The sequence below is a fragment of the Schistocerca gregaria genome, chromosome 5, assembly GCF_023897955.1.
Source record: "Schistocerca gregaria isolate iqSchGreg1 chromosome 5, iqSchGreg1.2, whole genome shotgun sequence".
In the NCBI taxonomy this organism is placed as follows: domain Eukaryota; kingdom Metazoa; phylum Arthropoda; class Insecta; order Orthoptera; family Acrididae; genus Schistocerca; species Schistocerca gregaria.
Genome location: NC_064924.1, coordinates 572,612,263 through 572,637,139, shown reverse-complemented (window position 1 = coordinate 572,637,139; position 24,877 = coordinate 572,612,263). Strand labels below are relative to the sequence as shown.

At 38.5% G+C, this 24,877-nt stretch overlaps 1 protein-coding gene across 5 annotated transcripts in view; it reads right to left on the bottom strand.

Annotated features, from left to right (window-relative positions):
• Positions 1 to 2,762: 2,762 nt before the first annotated feature.
• The window catches only part of LOC126272373 (G1/S-specific cyclin-E), a 172,265-nt gene continuing 150,150 nt past the window's right edge, over positions 2,763 to 24,877 (bottom strand). For all 5 annotated transcript variants that reach the window (XM_049975186.1, XM_049975184.1, XM_049975185.1 and 2 more), the window contains exons 8-11: positions 17,767 to 17,897; positions 16,386 to 16,665; positions 4,121 to 4,290; positions 2,763 to 3,991 (exon numbers count right to left, since the gene is read on the bottom strand). In XM_049975186.1, coding sequence (XP_049831143.1) covers positions 3,863 to 3,991; positions 4,121 to 4,290; positions 16,386 to 16,665; positions 17,767 to 17,897 — 710 coding nt within the window. In that variant the 3' untranslated portion in view covers positions 2,763 to 3,862. The remainder of the gene's footprint in view (positions 3,992 to 4,120; positions 4,291 to 16,385; positions 16,666 to 17,766; positions 17,898 to 24,877) is intronic.

The window sequence follows — 24,877 nt, the reverse complement described above, 5'->3', positions numbered from 1 at the left end:
CCATAATATTGTCTTCTATTTCAGTTTCTTTTTGTTTGCACCCATGAAAAAGTCTCAGTAATCAAAACTTTTCTGTAATCTTTTGCATTTAAATGAGTTATGAAATTTGCAGATCAAAATGGCTGCCAGTATTTACCTTCTGAAGCAAAGTTCCAGTTATGCCAATACACACGAAACTAATCATAGCTTTTGCCACTCATTTGTTTCTCGGGGAATTAAGAGGAATGGATTGGGCAAGTTTAGAAAGAAGTGGAAGGTCGTTCTGACCCCAAGATGACAGAACCACCTGTTCTTCCTGGTTGGAGATGTCTGGCTATTCAGTTTGCCTGTAGTTTTATAGGTCTGAAGTTAATGTTCCTTTGCAGTACTCACCTCATTAGCATTCATTGAAAAATTAAACATGTTTGCATCTTATGTAGCACATTTTTGTACTGAAATGCCTATTCAGAAAATGTGTAATACCATTCCAATTTCATGACATTTCTGTAGAATACTGTACACCTAAGATGACATTTCTCCTGTTTTTGTGCATGTGTGACAACCTCGAAGCCCAAATTACACACAACAAATGTTCATGTTTTGATAGCCCGATGTAAAATTATGTACAAACCAAAGCTAAAAGATGTAATGAGTGATTAAAAGTTCATAACTGTAGCCCACACCAGGTGTGCTGACAACGGGAAACAGATGTAGGGGGGAGGTCTCCGACGACATAATCAGAGATAATACATTGGTAAGCACTGCCGGCTGCAGTCCAGGAATGCAAAGGGCATACTGATAAATTAAGTCTGATAAACAGTCCACTTAAAAAAACCACGAACGTAAATTGAGGGAGAAGAGAAGAAAGATGGGATGGATGTGATCTACATTAAACTAATAGAGAAAAGAGTAAATTAATGAATGATAGTATAGTTTTACAGATGACTACATGCTGCAGTAAGGCGGCTTCAAATGTTAAAAAATTACTTAACTACATGAAATAAGAGTCAATTTCTGTATTGTCTGCATTAGGACATTCAAACTGCACAGATGGCCATGCGGCATGATTGGAATTACTATGCACATGCACCTTGTTGGCCATTTGCACATGAAAATGTCACATTACAGCTTATCTGAGCAAACGACATCTGTTAAGGCCTACTATGTGAGCAATAACAACCCCACTGCAGCTCAAAGGAAGTTTGCAACTAAGTTCAAGCTGAAGACAACTGGTCCAAGTGTGCTAACAATCAAGAATTTGATTTGCAAGTTTGAAGGAACAGGTAGTGTTCGTGATGAGTGTTGTCATTGTCCGTCATCCAAAGAGGGTGAAAATGCCTGAAAACAAAGACACACTCCGTGTTTCAAACCAGCCCCAGGAAATTGATTGGATGAGCAGCACAACATGTTGTAATCAAGCAAGAGGCACTGTGACAAATTATTGTTGTTTAAGACCTGCATCTCTTCCCATACAAACTTCAAACCCATCAGCCATTAAGCACCAAGGGCCATGGAACAGTATCTGTGTTTTTGCCAACATTTGTCCACAGAATTGAGGAATAGGACTTTGATGTGAACACAGTTTGGATCAGGAACAAAGCCCACTTTCATTTGGAAGGGTTTGACAATAAGCAAAACTGATGCATTGGGGGACTGAGAACCCACATTTCACAATCAAGAAGTCTCTTCACTCTCAATTTGTGACTATGTGGTGTGCAGTCACGAAATAATCTGTGTGAAATTCCTCGACATGGTGACTACCTAACAGTATGTGGTGAAGGTTTTGGAAGATGATTTCCTTCCCATTATCCAAAGTGATCCCGATTTTCAAAAGATGTGGTTCATGCAAGATGGAGCTCAACCCCCATGAAACAGGAAAGTGTGTGATGTCCTGGAGGAGCACTTGGGGACCACATTCTGGCTCTGGGGTACCCAGAGGCCACTGTCAAGTGCCTCGATTGGCTGCCGCATTCTCCAGATCTGCACACATGCAACTTTTTTTGCGGGATTATATTAAAGACAAAGTGTATAGCAATAACTGCAAAACCACTGCCGAGATGAAAACAGCCATTCAGGAGGTCTTTGACAGCATTGATGTTCAGACACTGCAGTGGGTCATCCAGAATTTCACTATTTGTCTAGCAGGCATACCGAACAAATCATAACCTACATCCAAATATCTGTATCTATGTTTACATGTTGAATAAAGAGTGCACGCTGTAGTTTGTAACAAATTTAAGTTTTTTTATATAGTTTAAATAATTGTCACCTTGTATGTAACCAAATAATGCAGTATCAGTACGGAATACTTCAGAATCCACGAACAACTTTATTGAGAACTGAGACCATGAAGAGGGCCGAGCTACAGTGGGGCAAGCCCGCCTCCCTCTCGCAGGGCTGGCAGCCTACACCCAAGTTGCATCTTTGGAAAAGCCTAACCAATATCAGGTCATGTCTGGTGTCATGTAAGTCTTCCTCAAACTCCATGATGGACTAGCATTCATTTCAAAAGAGGGGATGGGGGGGGGGGGGGGGGGGGAGAGAGAGAGATAGAGAGAGAGAGAGAACTGCACAACTGCTTACTGGCATTGATAGCATTGTAAACAAAGTAGTACAGGCACAACCTCTGCTAGTATCTTATGTGCATTAAAACTAACATGTTTAAATCTCTCCACTATATATTCATCACCATGTGTCAGTAATGAACACATGGTCTGCAACATAATGAAAATTCATCGTTTCATATGGAAATACATGAAAGTTTTACATTCAAACACATTAAATTTGGGTCACCTGTACTTTATTTTACATCAACAGCAAATTTACATTTTCACACAATAACTTTCAGACTTAAAATTTAAGAACAAAAATACCAGCAGTTTAACAAAAACTTATCTAATGGCCAAACACCTCAAACTCCAACTGTGCCTGACTATCTTAATTTGGACAAAATCATGATTTCCACTTATTTACACACCCATAACAAGACAATGACATTCAGTAACTCTGTTGGAAAATGTTTGAAATCCACACTACCAGAGCGTATATTAGTACAGCCTCCAATCAAGACTTTTGGCAGTGAACTGGAAGCAATCTGCACTTTCTTTTCTTACAAAGTCAACTATATTTATGACACACAATGCAGTAATGAAAAATGGCAGTATGACTCATGAGTAAAATGATCAGTCTTATTTGATCAACGCAGACGAAAATACTGCTACACTGACAATTTTTTAAAAAAATTCTGAATAAATACAGCAATGAATATAAGCTGTATTCAATAAAAAAATTTGTATGAGGTGGGGGGGGGGGGGGGGGGGAGGAGCATTCCTAACGAGGGAAAAAAGCTCCTTTTAACTGGTACACCATTTCATTCTTACGCTAAATAGCGAAGTCTTCAGACTAGAATAGCAAAGCGTAAAGATATATTTAAATGACCAACATGCCTGCTGCTATTAATAATGGAAAGAAATGTTAAAACTTTTAAGGTTTAGACATGAAATCATCACCATGGCTTCTCACCGTCTTAATTCATTGTACTTCAGGATTAATTGATAATTAGTGTTGGTTACATTCAAGTAAACTTCAAAAAAAAAACCAAACAATTCATTAACATAAAGAATACCGAACATTATAAAGACGTATAAAATTACATTTCTGAACATATCTCTCATATCCTAAAAGACTGAGTATTCTATAACTTCATACTGTTGTACAAATGAATCGTCTGACAAAGATATAAGTCATCATTCCATAAAATTCGTCAGCCGAGCTACAGTGAGAAACTTTTTCCTGGCCACAGGTAAAATAAAAACACCTCTGATCACAGAATTCTTGCAGCTTCGTAACTTCTTGGACTTCATGTCCTCACAGTTTTAAAAAACTATGTAAAATTTCCTGCGTCTTTTGTATATTTTGAAGTTTTCTTACTGCTAGCCGGAGGCGTCAAAAGGCAAGTAGACACTGGAAGAGCTTCTATATCCATCTGGAGTAAACGCTGCTGGGCGGCCTCCTAAATGTGAAATGCACTCATCAACCAAACATTTCATACCATCAGATTAACAAACACCTTAGACAAGGAGAAGAGGAGAAACAAATGTGCCTGGATACATACTTACAGCACATATTGAGAAATACTTACAAGCATCTTGACGTCAACTGAATGTGTTTGCGTATGATGAGTGTCACCAACAATAACACATGCTGCTGGATCATTCCACATGCCTGACTGTAAAACACCTTCTTCACGAAGGGTTAAGGCAAATGGTGACATCCAATGGACACACCTCTCTATATCTTTCCATTTCATTCCTGGAACAGAATGAATTTCTTCCATTGGTGTGCAGGAACAAAATTTTTTTTAACATCTCTCACCCTGATGAATAGTTTTACACATGCACAAGCAACAATAATTTTATAGCTTACACTGTACATGGTTATTTTAAATTTATCAGCTTATATCAATAGCATTAAAAAAAATTCAGGATGTTCTACATTATGTAAAGGCAAAGCCTAACATTTGTGTCAAAAAAATTTCTTCCCCGTGTGTTATTTTATACTGTTAAAACCTTAGTTCCTGTCTGAAAAATTACTATGTCCCTATATAAAAAACACAGAATTAAAGCATTTATACAGCAACTACATTTACAATGGCCACACAATTATAAATAGCGCACCCGAGCAAATGGGGCAAATACAGAAAGTCAGAGTGGCAATGAGTTTCACAAGTTATGCCATGTAATTCTTTTCCTCCCAGTGTGAGCGTACAGAGCTTACAATAGAACTCAAATATAAAAAAGGAGACTGCACTAATAAAGATCGTGCAAATCACATGTGATGACTAAGGCAATGCACGACAAATAAGAACTTAGTTTCGGGAAATTTTGAGCTGCAGCAGAACCCTATTTTAACAAACAACTTCCAAGAAATTCCAGTTTTTATCAAATATTTCTATCAATCCCACAGAACCTGCCATTAAAAAACAACTATATTGCAATTCATTTTTAACAAAGCCCCTTTAAGGAAAAGTTAATTTGAAGAAAATAAGAGTTTTCCAATTACTCCAGCTTTGATGACATTCTTAACATTTCAAGCCATTTGGAGTAATTACTTTAAATTTAAAGCAGTTTATGCTGTTAAATGATAATACAACAAGCATCAGTAACTCAATTGATTCTTTTAATAAACAAACAGATCTGTTTTCCATTCAAAGTTTGAAGTTTCAAACTGGTGATTTCAGTGTTCTCAAATAATGCCACCACACCATCGATAGTATGCTTCCTGGGGTACTGCTGAGTTGTTTATTCCATTTTATGCATAATATTCCCTCTTACTCACTGCCTGGCCTCCAACCAGACTTGATGCATTGTTGGTCTCAGCTATTTACAGCTAACACCCTAACCTCCACATGTCAGGCATTCAGATCGGTACCAAACGTACGTCAAAGTATCAACCAAAACAATTTAGTTCATGCTATGTGCAGTGTCCAGCAGAACATGCTTATTCGTTACTTTTAATTAACACCAGAACTATGCAGCACAGAAAACCATACTTGTCAGTGATTGTATCACGAATCTCTCATGAGTAATTTGGTAGGATATGCGGTCATCAAACCCTAGGTCACACACTCAAACCCCACTAATGACAATTTTTCTTTAACTGTTAACACGTGAAACAGTTATACAGAAAATTTTTCCCACATGTGAAAGGACATTTTCCATTTTTTATCTATTTTTTGTTTTGTTAGTTCAACATTACATACTTATTGATATTATTGTTATCCAACTGCTAGTATTAATTTATAGAGTTAGATTTTAATCAGAACTGTTAAAAACAAAATCTAGAACCACACTATAAAAACTGGTCCCAGGTTAGTTAGGTTTAAGTAGTTCTAAGTTCTAGGGGACTAATGACCACAGCAGTTGAGTCCCATAGTGCTGAGAGCCATTTGAACCATACATCAGTTTTTTATTGTGTGGTTCATATATACACAGAAAAGGGAGAGTGATTTATATGTGACACATTCAAAAAATGTGTGTCAGTGATAAATACACAATTTTAGTATTGTTACACAGATTTATCGCACCAAGTACTTTCGTGAGATATTTGAATATTTGCGTGCTGTGCCATTCTAAAACAGTATACATGATATGTTTGATCATAATTCGTTTCAAATTACAGAAATTTTTTAGTCGGCTGCTTATCTTAGTGAATATGATACCCCTTATATATTAAAGAGAAGGGATACCTGCATGAAATTTAGTGATTTCACAGAAGTTGCCAAGAAATCCGGGTCAACAAAATCTTCATTGTTTTTATTTTATTCACTATAAAATGGTTGTCAGAGTTAGGGTTGTAACATCTGTTGTCATTTTTAAAGTCAAAAGATTGGCTGTTACCAGTCACAATCTCTGTTTACATTATTTTGCGAGGAACATGTTTCAGGAGACAATACCCATCTCCAACTGGCTTTATCATAAGATTGGTATGTTAAATGTGAGGACTGCCGTTTGGGAATTCTTAACACTCAGGAAATGTCATGACACCAATAGTGGTGATATATATTAAAGACACTTTCTAAAGGCTAAGGTAAAATCTCTTTTGCATCACCCACCATCCACTGGAGAAGGATGGACCGGGGTCAGGATTGTGTCGCATGGGGAGGGTGAGAAAGAAAGAAAGGTGAGAGGCAAAAAGATGGGTTGGGGATGTGTAGCTAGCAGCTTCGAGTGAGGCAGAATGTTGCTGGCTGGATATGCAGGAGGGAAGGATAGCAGGTCCACAGTTTAGGCATGTGACACATGGGTAAAAGAGCCAGCAAGGTGCAGTGCTTGAAGATGTGGAGGCTTGGATTGGGAGGGGGTGACAGGAAGAGGAAGGGGAAAACATTAAGTGGCGGGTGTGGGGGGAGAGGTATAGCAGAGACTGGGGCCAGGAGGGTTCAGAAAGCAAAGACTGTGTTGCATGGGTGACTCCTATCTGTATAGTTCAGAACTCTAGCATATTGCGTTTAGCTGCATGTCGATTCACTAGGTGGTCACCTTTGTTCTTGGCCACAATTGGGTGGTGGCTATTCATTATGGTGAACAGCTAAATGGTTGGATATCTCACAGACAACCAAAGCTATGAAGGCAATAGAGTTGGCTGATGGCATAGCTTCTTTCACAAGTGATCTTCCAAAGGATTGACACCCTTTCCAATGGGTTGGGAGAAGGAGTGGCATAGGGATGGACCAGGACATTCAGTGGGTGACAATACGACTAAGTGGGGTGAGAAGTGTGTTAGGTAGAATGTCTCATTTCCAGGCAAGATCATAGATGATCAAAGCCCTGGTGAAAGATATGGTTCAGTTGCTCTTGTCCAGTGTGATACTGGAGGATAGTGGAGGACTTTGGGGGAGGGGGGTTGCACTCCTTTGTAGCTAATTCTTGGTAGGTGATGGGAGGATTTAGAGATGTGTAGGGGGAGGGGATAGTGCTTGTCTGAGGGACCTCATGAGACCTTCAGCATACTGGGCATGAGAACCTATCATTGCAGATACATCATCCATGGGCACCCAGACACTATGGGAATGACTCTTGGTGTAGGAGGGGCGACAGTTGTCAAAATGCAGGTGGTTGGTGGTTAGTGGTTAGTGGGCTTAATGTGGACAGAGATGTGGGCGAAGCCATCAGAAGTGGAGTTCAATATTTAAGAAGGCTGCAATTTGTGTGGAGAAGAAGCAGGTGAAGGGGTTGGGAGGGAAGGTGTTCAGGTGGTGTAGGAATGAGGATATGGCATCTTGGCCCCAAATCCAGATCATTATGATACAATCAATGAACCTGAAATAGACAAGGTTTGGGAAGTTAGAAATGTTTCCTCTAAATGACCTATAAAAAAGGTGAGCATATAAGGGTCACATGCAGGTGCCCAGGGCTGTGTGAGATTTGTTTACATACATTCCCCCATAGGAGATGCAGTGTGCGAGTATGGTGTATGAGGAATGATGGTGGTTTGGGGTCTCATGGACATTGAAAGTAGTAGTATTTGATAGTGAGATGGCCATGGGTTTGACGGATGTAACTTTAAACTGACACAGCAAAGAAATACCATTTGGCACCACACCCTTTGCACTGTATACTGGAAATTACTTAGGCCCTTCAAATGACTACAGTTCTGTGTCATCCAAACAAGAGACAGTCAGAGCAAAAACACCACAGGTGCAAAGATGCAAGCTGGTACAAGTGCCATAGACACTCACCACTTGTGCGAATTCCACCTGTGGTGCTGAGGATGAAGATATCAACTCTGCCTCTGTCAATTACCGGCCGAGTACAGACAGAAGCATACTCTTAAAATAGAAGAGCATCTCTCACCCACTTGGACACAGATCATCATTCAGGCCTGACCAACAGGGAACATTATTTAGTAAACTCTTAGAAGTGAACAGACAGTTGTAGTTACATTTGTTATGTACTGTGAAGTTTACCTACAATTGTCTGTGTATGTGCGGATGGATGTGTGTGCGTGTGTGTATGCGATTGTACACCTGTCTTTTTCCCCTAAGGGAAGTCTTTCCGCTCCCGGGATTGGAATGACTCCTTACCCTCTCCCATAAAACCCACATCCTTTCATCTTTCCCTCTCCTTCCTGAAGAAGCAACCATCGGTTGCGAAAGCTAGTAATTCTGTGTGTGTGTGTGTGTGTGTGTGTGTGTGTGTGTGTGTGTGTGTGTGTGTGTGTGTGTTGTTCATTGTGCCTGTCTGCCGGCACTTTCCCGCTTGGTAAGTCTTGGAATCTTTGTTTTTAACATATTTTTACCTACAATTATTTACACTTAGCCACTGAGGGCCTTTTTTGTGTTATATTACAAGCAGTGTTGCAGACTTGTATATTCAATTAGTCACAAAGGTAAGTAAACTTTGAACTCATTTGTATGATTGTTACCAATTTGTTTGAGTGTTCTAGAACCTTCTTTCTCCTATCCTGTTATCTGAATCTGGAGCATAGCTGTGTAATAGTGGCAGGGAGAAATTGTCTTAGCAGTATACACAGGGTGTATACATGGACTAGGAAAAAAATTCCTGGATTTCTCCCAGAATTCCCAGTTAAAAATAGATTTTCTCCCAGGTTAAAACATACTTTTTCCCTATTAACTGACAGTAAATTTTCTCTCAGAACTGTATAACTTACCAGTACTTTGAATGGTTATGGTTTTATGCACAGGCCTAGAATCCAGGGAAAAAACATGTTTTGGAAAGATTCTTGATGTGCAGCAACATGTACGCTGCATATTTTCGTATTATGAAAGTATAAATTCGAATTCCACCAAAACCGCATGTTACTTGCCGAAGCATTGAAATCGAGATCGCATAGCTCATGTCACGTGATCTCGCCAGCCGATGATGGCGGGTATTCACAGCTTAGGACACATGATGTAGTCAACGAATAGCAACATCACTGTTACGTAGTGCAAACACACAAACAGAAAAGTTAATGGTTTAAATTAATATGCATAGTGTTGTTACACGAGAAGTAAAGCTTTCCCGTATAATATTGGTCTTTAAGATTAATATGCTGCAATAGAAGCTAACCTTTCACATATAATGTTGGTCTTTTATGCGCGTATTACAATTTAAGATGTATCACACAAATGTGCCAGTAAAATTTTTAATAACGACATAAATTTCTGATCTTCTGGATTCGAAATTCATCTAAATGGCTCATCATTAAAGAGTTTCTTTTTAAATGAGAGTCAAACAGACTGATTTAAGAAATTCATCATACATTCTTCCACATAGTGCAACTTGCGTAAAAGGAAATTTACTTTAATAGCAACACTTTTCAAACCACCATTCGGAATATTTTCCCAAGACCTGTTAGAAACAAGTTTGTTTCTGCAGTTGCCAGAGAGCGCCAGATGACCGGGTCACTATGCTTGCGCACCTACGATATCCTAGGAAGCCCGAATGTTCGTACGTGTAATAGATTAAAAGACCTTACATTAGGTCATAAAAGAAACAAGACATTGGAGGATACTCCAAGAGCATTGGAATTCTGTGACCCATACTAAAATGTGCACATTTAAAGTGCGCACCTGTATGTCCAGATTCCCAGTAAAGTAGACCACGACCTAATATTAAGCTTTTCAATGTGGATTTCGGAACGTATTTTCTTTGAGTACCAGTACTGTGTTGTCTCATGCTTGGTTCTTTATTATGGCACAATGCCATACATGCTAGAAGTTGAAAATGTGCACTTTAAATGCAGCGAACATTGTGTGGAATTAAACACTTCGTTTCAAATATATTTTCTGCCTCAGCGGAAAAGATTAATAAAAGCAAATTTCTTTAGCAAACAAACAAAAATAACTTCATAGTTCTGCAAGGCAATTAATGCTCGACTGTCAGGAAGGTGGGAATAAAATAAAATCTGAAACTAATAACACCTTTTAGCCTTCCGTAATTATGTGAATGTATTTTTGTTCACTTTATAGTTCCAGCCACAGAAATTTGTTTTTTCATTTGACATGAGAGCAGTAAACTAAGAGGAAACAGTAGAATCACTAAATGTAAACATGTGTCACATGGAGACTACCCACTTCCCCACTATAGCAACGCAGACTGCTCTGTACATCAGCCCTGGATCTACGGTGTTTCTGAACTGAGGCAATACTAGATGGTGCTCCACACAATCAGACAGCGGTTGGCATTGATCCATTCGGCCTTACTCCGCTCAGCTCATACAGCCCATTTTGTCTGTAGAAAAGTTCGTTTCTACATGTTATGTGGATTCTCCTGACAGACATTATGAACACTATGCACGCAATCACAAATCAACTTACAATTCATTCAGAAGTCAACTTAGAATGTGTTCAAAAACGGTTTCAAAGTTATTTGAATAATCTATAGATTAACGTCCGTGGGATGCTAGGCACTTTGTGAAACAAGGTTTTTTCCTCAAGAATATGGATTTGCCCCCCGCCCCCTCCTAGATCTAGGCTTCCTGCGCATGCATGAATCTGGCAGCTTGGGCACTCCAGTAAAATTCTTCCCAGCTTGCTGTGACTGCTTACACTGCCAACAGCCACATTTCTGTAGCCAGAAGAAGGAGAAGGTACTATTCAACTGTGCATGCGCATGATCCTGGTCATGGCTCCCAAAACAAATCTAATGTAAATAGTTGTGATGTCATGCTCATCAGAGTGAGGCCTACGAGAAAGACAGGCCACGGCATGTACGTTACAAAGGTAGACCTGAGCAAGTGAGTGAAATAGGTTCAGAAGACAAACTGCATTTCTAAACCCATTAACTCGCAGCTCGGCAAGTACGTACAAACGAGAATTGTGTCTTCTACTGGAATCCGCTATTATGGAGTCCTACTGTTATTAGTCCTACAATCATCTGACGTCCACAGGCCTGCTTATACTTTGTTACGTCTGTACCGGGTTATAATAAATTAAAATCATGCCAAAATGATGATTATTTGTGTAAGGCATCACTTCTTGCATGAAATTAGGACTGTTAAGCAAAAGAGAGTAATTGCTATAAAGAAGCCGTTACCATTTATATCGAGCATTGATCTTACATTTTGTTGTTGTATTGTTAATCAGTACGACATCGTAGAAGCAGATTCCAGAAGAAGATGCAATTATTGTTAGAACATACACGGCCAACAGCGAGTTAACAGATCTAGAAACATTTTTTCTGCTGAGCTGAGCGAGCGAGTTCTGGCCTACCTTCATGACGTATGCTCTGCGGCCTGTCTTTCTCGTGGGCCTCACATCGGAGGCAATTTTTTGTTATGAAGCATTGCATATTCTTCCTAAATCCTTTAACACATTTTGCTGTTGGCAGACGCTTGTATGAGAACTGTTTTGCTGCTGTATATGGCGCATTTCCTTTGCAATTTAAGTTTTGTTTTTGCTTTTTCTCTTGTTCATGTTTTATTGCTGCAGTATTATTCTGCAGTATCAGAATACTGTAATATCCTTTGTTACAGTATCAGTTCTTATCAGTCAAAATTACAAAAATTTAACTGAAAACAAAAATAAAAATTCCCAAATTCTAAAAAATTTGTGGGTTTGTCCTGGGTCATATACACCCTGTGTACAGCACCAGGAGCAGTTTCGTGAATTCTCGAACTCAACCTACCATAACTACAGTGGCAACTCAGACTCCACAGCAATAGCGACGAGGCCTTTACGAAACTGGCTACGAGGGCTTACAAAATTACACATAATAAAAAGATTTCAATCATCTTCAAAGATTTACAATCATCTTTCTAACATGGTTCAACACAGTCAGGAGTGATAGCACACCAATAAGTGAGAATCAACCATAAGAGACTGTGCAGGTAATCACAATGAAATTTCAGGGTTTGAGAATGAAAGCACCTAAATGTTTTACTTCCCTCACATGAAATTTTCAGTACCTACTCAGACCAGCTATCAAGATATCTGTAATAACAAGAGGAGAATATGGAGGAAGAAGAGGAAAGGGACCAACGATGTAAAAGGTGGAGTCTGTGACAAACTGAAAAATAACCCTTTACCTGCTGAAGATGGGATTGTGTCAGAACTTATAAAATTTGGTGGTCAACCTTAATACATGAAATACATGCACTAATAAATAAAATATGGGAAAGCAAAAGCTTTCCAATGGACTGGAAATTTGGAATAATATTCCTTTATATAAGAAACGAGAAAAGTCAGCCTGTGGACATTATAAAGGCATTTCTTTGTTGAATACATTCTACAAGATTTTCATTGGGTGTCAAATGAAAGGCCAAAAAGGATGAAAATGTGCACCAAAAATATCCTCCGAGAATACTCACATGGTATTGGGCCAAAGAGTGGCACTCCCAACCAGTTGTTTGTCATTAGGTAAATAAAGCAAAACTCTTACGAATGTGATGTATGCCTCCAATACTTCCTATTTGTTTATTTTAAACAAGTTTTTGACACTGATAAGACCAATGTATAACACCCTTAAAGAATTGGACATTTATCACTAACTAGATGTTAGTTGAGTTACCAATGTAGGACACAAAGCCAAACGCAAAAGTATACAAAATGACCAAGAGCTTTATTTTTCCAGGTGGAGCGAAACAAGGTATCAGTCTATCTGCAATTCTTTTTAACTTGGCACTTCATAGTCTGATACAAAGCAATCACAATAATGAAATACAGTCGGGTATATGTATATGCAGGCGACACTGCAAGAAGTTAAACAGCCTTAAGGAAAATTACAAAATAAGCAGAAGGGGGCAAAAAATTTAACTTACTATAAACGAAAAAACAAAACAACACTATTGAACAATTCTAAAGCTGGAAGAACATACGACTTCAAAGCCTCTAAAAATGTTTGAAAAGTATCAGCTGCTTCCAATGTCTAAGGATCCCTTTAACCAGAGATAATGAGAATATATTAGGGAATGGTTACTGATCAAGGTTTAGATCAAATCCAATTACTGACAGTTTCCTGAAAGGATCTAGAGGTAGTGAATAGTAATGTATATATAGGATTTCTGATCAGTTACACAGGAAAGTGCAAAAGAAATAAAAAGAAGAATCATCCTTGGCAGAGCTGCAATGGTTAAATTCTGCTAAGAACTTGCAGAACCAGGACTATCCAAAAGAATGGAGCTGCTCTTTGTGCAACCATTGGTACTCCCTGTGTTCTTCTACAATTGTGAGGCCTGGACCAGGAAAGCTAGTGACATTAACTAAATTGAAGCCTTCTAGATTTAGTGTTGGTGAATGATATTACGCATACCAAGGACAGAAAGAAGAACCAATGCTTTAAATTATGAAGAACTTAGCATAACAAGTTTACTTTCCTCTGTCAGTTAACTATACTTCCCAGTCGGGCACAGTTTGAGAGGACAAGGGAACAATTTAGAGAAGTCAAATTGATAGGGCAAAATCAAACAGAGGACCACAAGGAAGAACAGAAGGTAAGCAGTTGAATACAGCAAAGATTACCCGCCTACCTCTTCAAATTTTATTAAGAAGAGCTGAAGATGGCTGTGGGTGAAGACTTCTCACCAAACAGAGCAACTTAAGAAATTAATGAAGAAATGAGGTCACAGCATGAGTGAACTGACTAATAATATTAGAGAATGGACACATGACATGCAGTAAATATAATCTATTACTTGAACTTATAGGTACGTAAGAATTATCTGGTTACAATATCATAATAGTATGCTATTCCATTGTACAACTGGTTGTTACATACGAGTCAGAAATGTGGACAATGACAGATGCAGATGTGAAGGACTTAAGGGCATTTGAAAAAAAAAAGAAAAAAAAGAAAAAGAAAAAGAAAAAAAAAGTAAAGTTTATGGGCCTAAGAGGCAGATGGTTGGAGAGTAAGGTACAACAATGAAAAACAACGGCTTATACAAGGAAAAGGTTTAATAAATCCCGAAGAATATACTGGGTAGGACATTATGGCAGATCACAGATGCCTGAAAAGAATGATGAAAGGAGGATTGCATTCTACCAGAAGGGATAGCCATCTAAGAGCTGGCTGGTTGAATATGTTGGCTCATCTTACCAAGATGGAGATCAGAGGATGAAAGAAGTAGACAGTAGAGATGTATGAATGCAGATTGTTGAAGAAGCTGAGGCCTATTGCAGGCTGTAGTGCCAATGAAGAAGAAATTTATCTATTAGGAAGAACATATGCCTGAAGCAAGCACGGAGCGACAAAAATTTGATTTTTCTATCAACACTGAGGAAAATGAAAAAACCTTAAAATTTAAAAACAGCTTACCACTTTAATAATAATGCACAGATGACTGGAAAGAATTATAAGTCTAGATGTCAATACCAGAGTAGAGGGGGAAGGATTATTGTTACTAATCATTCCCTCCATATCCAAAAGTAAAATTATTTCTCAAGGGCTATAACACCACACAAGTTGCAAGTATATCTGAAAATGGGCATAATTACCTCTACAAAACCTATGCGGATCATTTTTGTTGCATGAAACTGTAAACACAACGGACTAGTGGTTTTGTAAGTGCTAACTGTGTTACAGCTTCAGGGACACAGCACTGACTACAATTCCTGCAGTTGGGCAAGGAATTTATGTTCTTTGGAACTATTTTTTTCCCATACAGTTCAATCAACTGGACCAACAGTTCCTGTCAGTAAATTATCCTGGCAGGAAGCAACAAGCTACTTTTTACAATAAACACAAAAGAAAGGACAAATATAGGAAGTTTCCTTAACATCTATTGTGTACATACTTTGTCATTAGTTGAATAAAAAGTCCTGATTTGGATCTTGACACCAGTTAGTTACTTTACACATGGCTTAAAAGTGCAACCTTGTAAGTTCACACCCAGCAGTATTTTAATTTCTTAGATGGCATTCAACTTGCCCAGATAGCTGCACACATTAGCATCTCTCTTCTGGGATGCAAGGATGCACATCAGCCCCGGACTGAATCTGAACAGCGAATTAACAAAGAGGTTCTGTGTGTTGTCCAGGCTGGATGTGGTTGTTAGCAGTTTCCTCACATCCAACTACATGAACACTGGGCCAGAACTCTCCTCCCATCTCCATTACACCACTCACAAACATTCAGAACTGTTCTCACTTTCACGTGGTATAACACTAGTCACAGACATCTAGGATACCCAAATTCCAGGCAGGACAGGAGGTGGTGGGGGTTAAAGGGTGCCGACACTAAAGGAACCTGGCCACCCTCCACCACTAACATTGTCAAATCTAGATTAACATGCCACCCTGTAACATTACCTCACAATGCCAGAAAAAATAAGACATGAGATTAAATTATACTATACTTGTATAGCCTGTGAATGTTCCAATTCAGATTCTGGGTCAGTACTGCAGTGTAACTGAGTTACTTTATTCATTAACTAAGAAACTAAAATTTAATAAAAATATCTGGGTCCCAAGAATTTGTTAAAGATGAATTTCATTGTTATTTGACCAAACTATACAGCGACAGGCTTTGCACATGTATTCTTCAAGTTCCCTATTTTTCTAACCAATTTCAATGTTCAACACTTAAGTGCAACATATTTCTGACTTCACTTGCAGAATAGATAGAACATGATTAAAAGTATAAGCTGTAGATACTGCTCATTTTCTATGCAAATCGTATTGCCAGATGAAATGGCTGTGCTCACATATAACAAGGAGGGGGGAGGGAGGGGGGGGGGGAGGACACCTGCATTAGAAGAGGACAGGGTATGTAATTTCAAGTTTTTCTTATTATAAAGTTGTGTTTCATGATAATTAGAAACTAGGAAGATACAAATCCAAAGACAGTTTTGAGAAAAAGCAAACAGCACAATTTGTCCCCCCAACATACCATTCTTTCAACTCATTCTAGCTTTTTATTAAAAATCTAGAAAGTCTTCACAAGGTAATATTTAAAGCAACTTACCAGAAACACGAAGTGCTACTTCCTTGCTTCCTAAATGATACAGGGCAGATGCAGCTATTACACTATATGGAAACCTCAGAGACCCTTCATCCAGCATACAGAAATCTACCAATTTTGCAATTTGCACGAAGGACAGTCCGGAATATCGAGGAAACAAAAATCCATAACATGAATTGTCTGCTTTGTCTATTATACTCTTCTTCATTAGATCACTACATAACTGCAGGTACATATTCAGCCAGTTGTTGGCAGTCACCGGATTAAGGTTCCAATTTAATGTCTGAAAAACAAATGAGAGAAATGTGAGGAAAAAATATGGACAAACAACTTCTGAAAATTGTTTTTTTCTTTTGAGTTATTTACAAAAGCATGCAAAGGAAACAGCTAGATTCAAACAATTCCATACAGCATTCAGGTGACATATTTTAAAAGAATAATGTCCATCAGAAGTAAAAAAAACATGGGAACCACAACAAATTACAAGAAACAATCACCAAGTCACAGAAGGGACTCTACATGTGCTAATTACTTTCATTCATCCAGTGTGTGAGAGCCACTGAACAAATGTATGTATTATCAGTGCTCAAACCATGCACAAATACAGGTGCACATTTCCACACAGAAACCTAGGACAGTGGTGGTATGACATACACTGCCTTCACTTAGGTTTTATCTGCCGATTTTTGAGAAAAACATTTCTGAAACACTGAATAATTTTTTACCAATGTATTCCTTTTTTTCAGTTTTACCATTAATAACACTGTAATTCTATATGAAAATACCTTTCTTATCTACTAAGATGTTGAAGCAAGTACTATCCACCACACTGTAATTTCTTGGAAACAGTGTACTCATACAAGAAATCAGCAAGTTTTACTTACTGATACTGGATATCAGCTCTGATCCCAGTGATTTAATGACTATTGCGCAAACATACATAGAACGAACGCTGGCAATATATATTTTGTTCCTATATTTTTGACTTACATTAGAACGACTTTGGCATAACCTGAGGTCAATGTTAGCTTGGAAAAAGAATTAAGTTGCATTTGTGAAGTTAAGTAATGTGGTATCAAGACAGTACCCAGAGTTCTTATTGTGGTAAACATTTTACACATATTTGATTCAGTGACTAATATATTTCCACCATTTTGATGACAACAATTAAGCAGCACACTGGGTATATCAACATGTTCAATATTTCCCCTTAAAGTATTTATGAAATATCAAAAGTCCACATTACCCTGGGAAAGTGTCTGTAAATATTATTTAACAGTACTTAATGCTCTATTTCTACATCACAAGTACTTCCCCAATATGTTAGCAGGATGTAACACAGCAAACACAAGAAGAAACCTGAACTATGTTTTACAGAACATACCTTCAAAATAGCCAGTTCTTTTTCCAGAATCTCTGATTCTGTACAGGCCCCATCAGTGACATATGCGAATTCTGTAAGTTTTGGAGGATATATTTCCTCAACTTTTGCAGCAATAAATAAGCAGGTGATACCTGTAAGAGTACAAAATGTGTCAATTCCTTTTTTGCATGACAAATAAACTACAGAAAGGTGAAATTTAACCTGGGAATGCATAGGACTTTTTGTCTAATTTGAGATGTTGAGAGCACTGTAGATTTTAAAGCCAGATATAAAGAAATGATAATTCCCTAAGATAGTTGGGATAATATTGGAAAACAGACTCAAACAACCCAGATTCAAATTCAGTATAAGTAAACAAACATGTTATACTAAGACTGCACTACCCTCGTCCCAGAATTTCAATAGCAAAAGCTCAAGTTTATTATATGAAAAATGTGTTGTTTCGTGCACCCACAGATCTTGTCCACACATCCAAGAAGTTGGAATTATAGTTTGGGGTCCTTTAAAATCTATGTTTTCGCACCTTCAAGTTCATCTTGTTCCATAACAATTTTACTTGAAGGATCTGCAGCAGGCTACTCACAGACACTAGCATCACCTGTTTCTCTGTTCCTCATTTTATCCCTTTTTGTATTTCCTAGGAAACACTGGAGAAAAAGTACAGTGTCCTATGGAATAGAAATGGGCACAACCAAGAACTTCAAGGAATCTAACAACACAAGAAATGTGAAGTCTACCCCTCTCCAACTGTTTTAGTAATCCACTCACTTTCATCACAACATGCACATAAAGTTAAAATGATGTGTAACTTATTGGCAGTGTATATTTTATGTTGAAAAATTGTGTATTTGTACTGCAATTACTGCAGCTTCATCAACAAAATTACGAAGTGTGCCAGAACATAAGGGGATAAAAAAGTCTTGCATTTTAATTCCTTATAGAAGATTGTAAAGAATACTGTTGTTTTCTAAATATTTCTACTAAACTCTGGCATTTTATCAGACTAGAGACCATGAAAATTATGGAGGTGACATTAATATGTTTTCAATACGTATCAGCCTTTTCCCAAAGCCATCCTCACACTGAGGGCAATCTTAGCACTTCTGTTCTCATGGTATAAAGGTTGGTTATAACTACTGCAAGCCCACCAGAGATACACAGAAATGTACTTCCAAAGATTCATTTGAATTTGCCCATTATTGAAATGTTCCACAATACACGTCTGAAATGGTTCTCATTTGCAAAAACGCATATCCAGAAATCTGACAGCTGACACCATCATCTGATCCATGCAGATAATATGCTCAGCAATGTTACATATTCAAATATAAACCCAAGCTGTACTCTAACCACGACTTCCACTACACGAGTTGCTGACACTATCCAGAAACTACACAGTTCGACACAGCTGACTATTTTGGCACCTGGACAGACAGCGCCCCAACCATCGTGACATTTCCCAGCAGTTTTGTGTGTATTTTCAGGGCACCCACAGAGATTGTTGCCACTTCCTATATAATTAGTCCTTAAACAACTTTATTACTTTCATCACAACTTGCCTGCAAAATTTTTACCCCAATTCCATTCTCACAACCATTTTCGAAAGTTAATGGGAGCACTTCATTCTATAATTCTATGACTGATTCGGCAAATATATGTTATGTTTTATTACATATTTCAATGCAACAATCAAATTTGTTTAACAAATGAAGAAACTTAATCGAGAACTTCTGGATGGTGGTAGTCAAACATTTAACACAAATTCTTATTGCACTAAGTACAATGTAATGCAGATGAAGACTTACCAAAATAAGCAAATTCAGGGTTGCCTTAAGTTTCCCAAGTGAAATTCCCCTATTTCCAGACAAATTTTAGCAATTTTCCCTGGCAAATTTTGAGATCTCAAAGATTAGTTAAGATGTAAGTTGACTAATCTGGCTTTTTAGCTATGGCACAAGAAACAATAGTGCAAACAAGGAAATATCTAAAAAAAGCTTGCAAGCACATAGCATCTCCTGATGTGAGCAAAAATCTCAAGAACTAACATAAACATATTTTGTAATGAACTGTTTTTAGATGCAGAAAGCAAGCCAAATGATATAAGTGTTTCGTTAAGACCACAGATGTTATTTTATTTCATTAAAATGAAACATTTCGTGACAAAAATACGCATTTCCTTGGAGTCACAAGACAGATTTAAAATACCTTCACTGATTTCAGAAATAACCTCAGTTAAAAGTAGGCCTCTCGAAAGAAGTTTACTCGGCAAGGAAGAATTGTGTAAACCTACACTGTAGGTGACCACCAATAAAATGTTGGTTTTACTATGTTTGTTATTGCTGGTTATTATCCACTGTGTTACATCTATTATTTTACAGGTTGTGTGCGATTTTTCTTTCAAGAAATATACGAGTATGTAGCGTACAACTGCCAGCGACTGAATTTCCTTCTTATTATCCCTACTTTCTAACATATAAACTACTTTTGAAGTGCCAAAAAATACTAGAACAAAGAACACCTATAAAATGTCACACTGTACAATGTACTTGTGGTGAGAGTCACAATTCGTAAAATCCATCGCCCATTTACGCCACACACAAGCACACCTGCCCTGCGTGCAGATCAGCGAGACTAGATCTGATGGACAGGGCCTGGATATTAGTGGGAATTGAATGGCTTCAGATCGGCAGGCCTGATCCATTAAAGATAGCCTCAGAAACAGCCTCCGCTTCTAGCCCATCACAGAAATCCACTCGTGTGGCCAGCTACTCTCAAGCCACAGACAGCATGTTGATGAAATGAGACCACAGTGATCAATCCATGCAACATAATTTGTTCAATTACTCTGAGAATCAATAATAATGAAGATAGGCAGCTACTCAACATAAAGATTATGGCTGAACTGCAGAGACAGGCACATACTAAAGGCAATCACATTCTCTCGACTAACTTTTCAGACATAGCTTTTGGCAGAAAATGACAGAGCTCACACACACACACACACACACACACACACACACACACACACACACACACACAGTACTCAGAAACAACTTCTGCACACATGACCACCATCTGAAATCATATCCAAATAAAAAATTCCTCATGTCTCCCTGCCTCTGGTCGGAGCTGCAGCTGCTAGGCTAGTGACAAAAAGTGGTGACAGCACTGACTGCAAATTGAGGGGAGTAGTAGGAAGGGAAGAAGCAGTAGGAATGAGGGAGTAGGGAAACAGTGCACACACACTCAGCTGCACTTAGCCAGTGTTTATGCACAACACCTCAGTAGACAAACCATTTTATCTATAGACAAACCATTTTATCTACTGAAAGAAAAAACTGGAAAAATAGTTTTTTTCAAATTTCCCTGATATTTCCCTAACATGTTTGAAATTCCCTGATATTCCCCTATTTCCAGATCCTGTGGCAACCCTGAAAATGAGCAACCAAAATAAAGAATGCTATAAAATGGATGAAAATACAGAAGAAACTGAAACTAAGTTAATATATAAAAATACTTGTCATCATTCGCACAGAAATTCCAAATGAAAAAAGAATGAGAAGAAACAAAAGTTAAATTGGTGATTAAAATGAGGCAGTAAAATACTCAGAATTTAAAAAACATAACCATGTAACTGAATAAAAATAATGATCGAAGTCACTTCAATGAAGAGAGAATAAACCAATTTTTAAGTACTTGACAGGATTTTAACCCTCAGATTTCAGTAAGCCACAAATATGCTTTAATACTCCATATTATGCAGCCACTCTGGATACAAATATCAGCTTCACTATATTGATCAAAATGTAGCTAATGTCACTTTACTAGTGATTGTGCCAGCAGTAGGAGTATAAACGTACGTGTCAACAATTTTCTGGTAAAGCAAGAACTAAAAACAGAACCGTCATCAGTTCTTAAGATCGAGAACTCGATAAGCAACTATATAATTTTTAAAGAAGTGTTTACTATCCGACACAGCACGTCAGGCCTGCAACAAGAATCAGTAATCACACAAGAATTTGGGACCGCAAAGGTTAAATGGTGTTGCAGTTATTTAGTCACATGCTACAAATAGATGCCGACACAGGAGATTCTCAAGTTTTGTCCAGCTGCATCAAGATATGCCCAACATCTAAGGCACAGTTAACAGCATACTCTCTCAAAGATAACTGGTGTATCTCTTAAAATATCCTGCTATCGCAAAAATTTTGCCCGCTGGGTCCTCTGGCTTCATACACAAGACACTTCAGATACCCTCACAGGAAAACATATATTGGGAACTGACAGGGTCTGCTGCAATGCACAGGGGCTCCATCTTACTGCAATCTGATTTAGTGACGAATAAGGATGGACAACAAACCTCTTGCAGGAATACAAGATACGCACGACCAAGTGCGCCCGAGAGAATGTACAGTCCAATGAAACAGCCTCCGACATGCTGGCCCACATGCTAAGGGTATATTTGTGTTGTCTAGCATTTGGATATGTAGCTTGTAGGTTCACATCCACCCACATATGCAGGTTGTGAATGTTCATCTCACTAGTGAGAACGCAGCCTCACCAATGAAGGCACTCACTGTGAAGCTTTGGCCTGCAGCAAATTTCTGGAGAAACCACCATACAAATCCCATAAACTTGTTGTGATCCTCTAGTTCTGGTGCCCAGAAGCAAAAGAAATGAAAGGGATGCCGCCCTTCATTGAGTGTTAAGTGCCAGGTAGAGGTTCGGGGGATACCAGTGGTGAGCGATACTACACCTTTACTCATTCACTCACAGCGTGCACTATGTCCTTCCGAGAATGCTTTCTTCCACCAAAACTGTCCATGTCATTAGTCGGTGGCCAATAACTGGTTGGTGTACACAGAACATGCCAGTTTCGTACATTTGGCGATGCAGGATGGCAAATACCAAGTGACAACACCTTTCTATCCGGATATTTCCCACAATACAATCTTACAGCTTCTCATTCACTGCAGTTAGCTGCGACAAAGCGAATGCACCTAGTCATTTGGTGGTATGTGTAGCTTGCCATGTTATTTGCTATGCTTCCACTGCCTTAATGGCAACTGTCTCCACTTGCTCCACCCATGTTTGTATAGTGACACCCTCTTGTGACTATAGCACCCTCTTGTGATGTTTGCGAGCCTCGTTTCTAGGCGATTATTGATACTTGTATGCCCGAACTGCCATGTCATACTGTAAACCTTTTTGGAATCATCCTATGTTGTTGCACCATCAGCGTCTGGCAGAATACAGCAGCCATGCGAAGGATACAAGGACCAGCCACCTGCATACTTTTTGAAACTGGGCATTGCACAAATGCTTGTTCTTCATTCTGCAATGCAGCAGTGTACAAAAGCAGTGGGCTGGGTTTCTATATTCTGCAGCGTAAAGCAATGTTCCACAGCCATCTATGTAACAAGAACCAAAATCTGTCAACACACCCAGCCAGGACCAGTATATGCGTTCTCAGTTGGTAGCTTCATTCTATCAGTACCACACATTTGTCCAGCACACTCTTCATGCCACATGTCTGTCAGAGAGGCAGCTGGACAGCACTGTCAAGCAGCAGCCCTGATTAGGCTAATCTGCTGGCCAGAAACAGGAACTGCCAAAGTGAGCACTCCAACTGCCACCATCTGACACTTTGGCCAGCCTTAGACAATTGCAGGTTCAAACATAACTGTGCCCCTGCCGACCACCTTAGTCTAGAGGTAAAATACGCCACTCCAGCAGTCTCCTCACTGTGCTGGGGTATTGTGCGGTGCAATCACCCATGTCAAGTCAGCGAGGCCACCCGAGACATAGCGTGTTGGAAACTTGCTATGTGGTGTGTCCTCTGCTCCCATCAATAATCAAATATTTTTCCCATCTTTTCACTGTTTTCAATAAACTTTGGCAGGGAATATGAAACAAGTACACTAACAGTACAAAATGTTGTTTAGACAATGTCCTGTTTAAATTTACAATCCAGTGATTGCACTGAATGAAATGATTTCAGCAATGCAATTAATTTTACTACACACTCAATTAATTAAAGTTATGGCAGACAAAATTGTGTGCCAACAAAGCCATACTATAATACACAACAGGGAAACTCTGACCTAATTAGAATATTTCGATAACATGGCACTGTTATAAACACTGATACCACAACTTAACAGTAAACTTATTTTGCATGAAACTAATTAGCACCCAAGATAATTAATATTAAGTCTGAAAGCAGCTGCACCTTCCACACCAGATTCTGCCTAGATTTTAAACTTTAACATTACTTTTGTAGTTAATTCTCCAAATAATGACACCCTCACTACTTAATTAGGCTACTAATTAAGATTGTGGATAATTTTTCATAATGTAAAATTATAAACAGTGTTCAAATGAAAAGGTACAAAACATTGTAACAATCGGACTGGCTGAATTTTGCATATGCCACTTTGGAATAACAGAGTGACATCTAGGGGCGGAAATCTAGTGTCGTCACCTCCACGTAAAAAATTCAAAGCTGTGCCTTCAGTAAGCAAGGCGACAATCACTTTCTTTTTCAATGCCGAAGGACAGATACGCAGTTTCTCGGGCGTGAAAAAACCATTATCAGTTATGTGTACTGTGCGACAAGTCTTAGTCTATACAAGTCAATCAAGAGCAATGGTAGCCTACCTGGTCCTACCATCCACCAGTAGGTGTTCCAGCAGGCATGGCGGCTGATGCGAGTTTAAAAATATTTGCATTAGGTTCTCATAAAATTTTGACAAAGGGTATAGCTATTAATTATTTTTAGATGTTCTAATTTGCTGGTACTCTGCTGTATAAGTTTTATGAAGTTGTTTCCCTACGTCATAAATCAGCAATACTGTGTAACCGGTGAGCAAATTGAAAATATTACTAACAGAAATGCAAAAGTGGGCAGTAGGTAAAAAGGGCTGACTATCCACATCACGAGCAAACTGTCTGGGATACTCGCAGAGGGAGTGATTCTTCTTTAAGATAACACATTTACACATCTCCAAGGTCACACAAACAGTAATGACCAAGTCCAAGTAGGAGCAGTTTAAGAACCTGCCATACAGGCCACTTATGTCATTAAAATGAAAATAAATATCTGTAGCCA